This window comes from Trypanosoma conorhini (assembly GCF_003719485.1).
Source record: "Trypanosoma conorhini strain 025E chromosome Unknown Tco_14.4_contig_00865, whole genome shotgun sequence".
NCBI lineage: Eukaryota > Euglenozoa > Kinetoplastea > Trypanosomatida > Trypanosomatidae > Trypanosoma > Trypanosoma conorhini.
The window spans coordinates 1-6,104 of record NW_021704957.1 but is presented as its reverse complement, the minus strand read 5'-3'; the positions used below and the strand labels follow the sequence as shown (position 1 = coordinate 6,104).

General features: G+C 53.2%; 4 protein-coding genes across 4 annotated transcripts, besides 2 other annotated features; all 4 read left to right on the top strand.

Annotated features, from left to right (window-relative positions):
- Tco025E_08755 (serine/threonine protein kinase) lies at positions 1 to 476 on the top strand (the record flags this gene model as incomplete). The annotated part of the gene is made up of 1 exon (XM_029375598.1): positions 1 to 476. A coding segment is annotated over one exon (476 nt), but the record flags the coding sequence as incomplete, so codon positions are not given.
- Positions 477 to 1,395: 919 nt separating this feature from the next.
- Positions 1,396 to 1,469: a sequence feature (A-rich).
- Positions 1,470 to 1,770: 301 nt separating this feature from the next.
- On the top strand, positions 1,771 to 2,241 carry Tco025E_08754 (uncharacterized protein; the record flags this gene model as incomplete). Its single annotated transcript, XM_029375597.1, has 1 exon — positions 1,771 to 2,241. The coding sequence occupies one exon, from the start codon at positions 1,771 to 1,773 to the stop codon at positions 2,239 to 2,241; it is 471 nt and encodes a 156-aa protein (XP_029224288.1).
- A 262-nt stretch (positions 2,242 to 2,503) lies between these two features.
- Positions 2,504 to 2,532: a microsatellite.
- A 90-nt stretch (positions 2,533 to 2,622) lies between these two features.
- On the top strand, positions 2,623 to 4,941 carry Tco025E_08753 (uncharacterized protein; the record flags this gene model as incomplete). The annotated part of the gene is made up of 1 exon (XM_029375596.1): positions 2,623 to 4,941. One exon carries the CDS (start codon positions 2,623 to 2,625, stop codon positions 4,939 to 4,941), a length of 2,319 nt encoding a protein of 772 aa, XP_029224287.1.
- A 294-nt stretch (positions 4,942 to 5,235) lies between these two features.
- Tco025E_08752 (uncharacterized protein) lies at positions 5,236 to 5,775 on the top strand (the record flags this gene model as incomplete). The annotated part of the gene is made up of 1 exon (XM_029375595.1): positions 5,236 to 5,775. One exon carries the CDS (start codon positions 5,236 to 5,238, stop codon positions 5,773 to 5,775), a length of 540 nt encoding a protein of 179 aa, XP_029224286.1.
- Between the last annotated feature and the right edge of the window lie 329 nt (positions 5,776 to 6,104).

The window sequence follows — 6,104 nt, the reverse complement described above, 5'->3', positions numbered from 1 at the left end:
AGAAGCGCATTGCTGTGAGGCAAATGGAGGAATCGCAGTCGACTGCTGCAGCGTCCACGACGATCCTAGAGGGGGCGACCCCCATGGGAGGCGTGGGGGACATAACCCTCTATGAAGGCATCGTGAGGAAACAAAGTGGTGACCTCGCGTGGAAGCGACGGTACTTGTGCATCCGCGGGGCACTCGAAGAGGGTGAGCGCCTGGACGCGGGGAGGATTCCGAGGTTCAAGAGCCTGGACCTCGTGCTGGCTGTGTCGAAGGAGACGATGCGGCAACAGTGCATTGCGACGCCGTTTGCCGAGCTGGAGGACGTGTTCCCCGTTCCGAGCAAGTACACTGGGTCGAATGCGCGGCACGTGTTTGCTGTGGCCTTCAAGACTGGAAAGCGTCTTCTCTTTCAGGCCCGTGGTGATCCTGAGCGGGATGAGTGGATGCAAAAGTTCCAGGAGGCGCTCGGAATTGATGACGATGAGTAGCGTTAGTATGTTTAGTATGAGGGATTGTTTTAGTCGTGTGTTTTAGGTGTTTTGTGTTTTCAGCGATATTAGGGTTATTATATTTTTTCCCCCTTGCGTGTCTGTTTCTTGGTAGCTTTTTTTTGATTTCTTTTGTGTGAATGTGCATGGGGTAGGCTTTCTGACACTGGGTGTAAGTGGGGCCTTTTGCCTGCGCTGATACCTTTTCTGTGTTTTGTTTAGGATGTTGGGAACTGTGGATGAGTTTTGTTTTACTGCTTTGTCGTTGTTGCGACTGTTGAGAATTGTGGGTTGTGTGTATGGTTGAAGAGTTTTGCAAGAACAAACGCAGGTTTTTGTCCAAAACTCTACATGAATCTCGGGGTTGTGGGGGCGTTGTGTGTGTTGGACATGACCATTGTACTCCTCAGTTTTTGTTTAGAGTGGGGATTTTGTTCGTTTTTTGTCTTTGTGTTTTTGTGGCTCGTTTTGTTTACTCTGCCGTTATCTATGTGGGGATTTTGTGGGCGTGAATCGGTGTCTGTGTGGATAGCGTGAAAGTACACTCTCAATAGCGAACCCCCCCCTCCTCCCCTCCTCCTTTGTTTTGTTTTTTTGTTCCGTCCTCCGCAGAGTTTGCGGGTATGCTGTTTTGGCAGGGCTGTGCGGCGACCGTGTTCTAACCGGGTCTGTGCTCTAGCTGTGGACGTGGGGAGTTCACTTATGCCAAATTCTTCTATCGCTGCCTCCGAAAGGCTGAACTGGCACCACCTTGTACTGTTCTTGTTGGTGTTTGTTTTTCTCTTTTTTGCTGGAGTATTCCCCTAATGTTTTTTTATTGGTTTAGTGGTTCTCTTCCTGTTGTCCTTTTTTCCTCTTTATATATGCATATATGTACGTATATATGTTTTTTTTGGTCATTGTGTGTATGTTCCGCCTGTTGTTTTTTTTTTGGTTTGTTTGCGAGTGTGGTTATAGTTTTCTTTTGGTTTTCGTGCTTTTTGTTCCTTGTTTGCCTACTTTTTGTGGTTGGTTTGCTTTGCTGCTCTCCCGGTTTACGATGTGATCGATTGATTGATTTGCAACGATGGCTAAATATGCGCGTGAGCAGGAACATCGATCTGCGTTCGTCGTTTGCCCTCTTGTGCGGGGGCGGAAGGAGATCCCCCCTGGCTTCTGCATTTTTCTTTCAGGAACGATGCAGGTGCGCACGTGTGCGTGAGCAGCCGATGCCAAGGAGTGTCGCTTCTTATTGCTTCTTCACCCTGCGCATCACTGGAAGCAACCGCGGTTCCAATAGGGTGAGTGAAGGGAAATGTGGTTGACGTGCCCCGCGCGCATCCAAACAATTTCATTGGCGCATAAAGGCGCTGTCATTTGTCGGCGCAATATGGCGTGCTTGCGGGTGAGGCGCACTGTAGCTATGCCCGCCATTGCAGTAAACGCCGTGGATGTTTCATTCACTTCACGGCGCGGCTGCTCGAGTTCCCTGCGGAGTCCCGAGACATCCGCCAAACTCCTGGAGCTAATGGAGGCCTTTGCGGAGGCACGTGAACTTATTATTGAGGCGAAGGAGAGCGTTGGGACCGTGTATGTTGCAGAGGACCTGCAAGATGCCAAAGAGCAGACGGAGAAAACATTGACTCTGTGGAAGGATATTCAGGCCGACCTCGAATTGTCAGGGGATACGGATGCGCTGAGGCGTTTAAAAAGAGAGCACGATATTAAAATGTCACAACTTCGTGCTGAATTGGAGGACGTAGAGCATTCTTCCAGTGACGACTGAAGTGCGATTGGGTGAGTGTGCGTGCGAGGGAGAGAGAGTGAGGGAGAGGCAGGGTTGGGTGTTGGAGAAATTTTTGTGCGGCAGTGCATTGTGTTCGTTGTGCCATTTTCCATCCGCCCCCTAGCAGGGTTCCTGTAGTGGTATTTTACTTTGTTGCTTTCCTCTGCATGCGTGGGTGTGAATCGTACTTTGCCGCTTCATTGGCTTCGCTGAAGGAAGTCTGCTTCTTTTTACCGCAAGGGTGAGTTTATTTTGTTCTCTCTGTGTGTGTGTGTGTGTGTGGGTGGGTGTACAACAGAAGAAAAGGCTTTGAGGGAGTAGGGAAGCGGTAAAGACTTTTGTGCGTGTGTGCGTCGGTCTGTCCCTGGAAACTGAAGGCGCATGGGTGTTCCAGATTTTTTGAAGTTTGCCGCGCGCAGCTCGCCCACGGCGCTGTGCCGGATGAAGAAGGGTCGAGCCTCCGCCCCTCTGTGCTTTGACTTCATTCTGGTTGACGCCACCAATGCGTGTCAAACCATTGGCCTTGGGACCCTCGCGGAGTTCCTTATGCAGCCGCAGCTGAAGGTGCGTCGAGCGGTGATATTTGCCGTGGACGCACAGCGACACCGTGCTGGAACGTCGCGGAGCCACCGCACGCACGCCACCGTGTTGGATGCAGACGTCGCCGTCCAACGGCTCTGTGGTGAACTGCAGGAACATTACACGCAACTTGCCACGGTAGACGCGCTGCGGCCGCAGGTTCTTGTCAGTGGCCGTCAGGTTGCGGGGGAGGCAGACTACAAGATTCTCGACATCCAAAGGCAACTTGTCATGCAGGCGTTTGCCGCCAAGGAAGAGCTGCCGACGTTTTGCTTCATTTCTGAGGACTCGGACGTCCTCTGTGGAGCCATCTGTGGGCCTGCCCCACACACCGTGACCATCGCAACGAAGCTTCACGACACCATGTTCGAGATGTGTCTTCTGCGAATAACACATGTTTTGGCCTACATCGCCCAACGCGTGGACGCGCTTGACGGCACCGACGAAGCGGAAGAGCAACCACCTCAGAAACAACAACAGCAGAAGCAGCCCGATGTCGCGAATGAGAATGGGAAGGGAGAAGCCGGGGAAGGTGAAGAGATTCTTCGCCGCCGCAAGCCGGACGGACCCATGGTCGCTACTGGCTCTCGTGTCCTTCTTAGTGACTCCGATAGTGACTTAAGTGACGCTGATGAGGTGGGGCAAGTGAAGGGCTTGCCTGCCTGCATGCCTGTGCAGATGGCACAGCATAGTGCTCAGGCTGAGATTCTCCAGAATAGTGCTATAGATTTGGTGTTTCTCTTTATTGTTGTCATGGGCAACGGCAGCAATGTCCCTCCTCTTGTTCGTGGAGCAACCAAGGTGGACATCCAGTCCTCCTGGAAGGCGTATTGCAGGATGAAATATAGCACAGCGGAGTTTGGTCGTGAGAAGGAGATGGGACGCTCGTTGTTGGTGCTTCATGACGCGTTGGCGCGCCCAGAGCAGCAATCAAATGAGATTGCCTCCATTGCAGTGGACTGCTCCTTGCTTAGGGCCATTCTTGAGTCTGCCCACTATGCCGATGCCTACGCACGGCCTCCTGTTGAGGAAGAAAAGGAGAGGGCCTTGCTGTTCCTCTCTCAGGCCGTGTACACGACACTTCGCTACATAATTGCGTGTAACGTTCACTTTGATTCGGCGTTGGAGGACACATTTTTAGACACGCGACCCCTGCTGGAGAAGGAAGTTGTTGTTCCAAGCCTCGCTGCTTTTTTGTGGGTGCTGGGTTTAACGAAGAAGAGAACATTGTACTTTCCCCTTGTGGGGTTGGCGGATGAGGAGGTACTGTCAACCGCCACAAAGGGAATGCCAGCGGTGGAGGCGGCTGTCGCTGCCGCACGCTGTCGCAGCAAACACTCTAATCAAAATGTTGTGCTGGAATGGGATGTGGGGAATACGCTTCTGACATCTGGAGCGGAGATGTCGCGCAGGGTGCGTCTGCAGAGCTTTTGCACGCGGTCGAAGTCAGGCTATTGTAAAGGCATGGTGGCTTGCATCAATGCATGTGCCGAGGATGCCGTGAGAAACGCCAGCGATAGTGCCGGTCATGGTTTCCCGCAGGGAAGTAAATCGGCACTCTTTTCACGGCTTCTGTTGGCATGGCGGAGCACAATGACATCGTTTATGCCTGCGTTAGGGGTGATTGCACGCAACGAAAATTTTGCCGTTTCTCTCAACGAGAGTGATAGCCATAAGCGCATGAGTGGGGAACCACGCAGCGGTGCGTTGGAGACGCAGACTGAAAAAGACAAACTCTCGTATAGTTTTGAATTGAGGCGCATGGCACCGGTGCTTGCGGGAGGCGCGAAGGAACCCCGCGGTGGCACGGCAACGAGCGCGGCGCTTCTGCAGGCGCTACGTGTATCATATGACTATGCGAAGGCGCCGTTGTCGGCGGAGATGTCTGGGGGAGCAGCCGCAGAGGAAGGCGAGGCGCCGTCGTCCAGTGCGGAGAGGAAGAGGCAAAAGCGGCGGCAGTCTGCCGTGGAGGCCGCTCCTTCTGCAGAAAAGAGGCCCAGAAAGGAGGGGGCGGCAGGGGGCTTGGCCGCCGGCAAGAAGCGGGAGGGTCAGTCGGGCAAATATCGGCGCCCCGGCAAGAAGGAGCGTCAAAGGGCGAAGATGGCCCACGACAGCAAGTAAGCTGAGCCAACCCACTCTTCCTTTTCCCCGGTTGTGACGCGCGATTAAAGGCGATACAAATCGAATAATAATGATAAAGCATAATAATAGGAATGTGCAGGGGGAGGCTCAATCTCCTTCGATGCATGGGTGAGGTAAAGTCTGCTGTTGATTTCGTGGTTCTTCGCGTCTTTCCGTGTGCGGGCGTGGGTGTGTCTCGTCAGAGGCCTCGTGGTTGGCGTAAACGACATGCCTTCACCCCCACCATTTTCGTTAACACTCGCGTTGAATTCTTTCCGTTGTTTTAGGCAGCGCATGTACCGTAGGGCCTCCCCCGCACCAACGAACCCAACGGCGCGTTCTACGGAGATCACGGGGTCCCTCCCCACGGCGGCTGCTTTGGGAAGAGGCCATCGCAATGGCTCCGTTGCCACGGCCACTTTGCCCCGTGCCTCGCAGCCATCGTACACCGAAGTGCAATCACGAGAAGAGGAGGGAGATTCCTTCTCTGCAAGTGAATTGATTATTCCTTTTCACTTGGACATCGCATCTCGGTTGATGGAACAACGACGGCCGTTGCCTTCAGAGCGAACTGGGATACTATTGCAAGCGTCAGATGTCTTGGAGCTGCAGAAGTCTCTGGATGACTACGCGGAGGATTTGCTCTACGCCACGCGGCAGCTTTTCATGCATGATAATGAAAACATGGTTCAACGGCTTCAGGAGGCGAAGGATGTTTCGACAGTGTGCTTGTTTTTGCAGATGCAGCGTGAAATGCGGCAACTTACCGGAGACGATTCCGTGGCCAAGGAGCGCAGCCTCATCCAACGCCTTTCCGACCACCTGGAACTGTAGCATCCTAACAAGTCTACCCAATACCGCAGAGAGGGGGAGGGTGGTGACGGGTCACATATTCATTTTACTTTATGCTTGCTGTGTTGGATGTCGCTCCCTTGCTACCGGCCTTCTGCATCAACCAGGACGTTCTATCGTTAGGTGTCAGGTGTGTATGTGTGTCTTTTTTGTTTTGCCCTCTCGCATCTAGAACTGCTCCTTCTTGGAATGGGGAAGAGAAAGGATGAGGGAGGGAGAGTTCCTTCAGCGGCTGTCGCCTGCTCTGATTCCGCGGTTTCTCCTCCTTCCTTCGTTGCGTTTGTTTTCGCTTGCTGCACTGCATTGCCCGT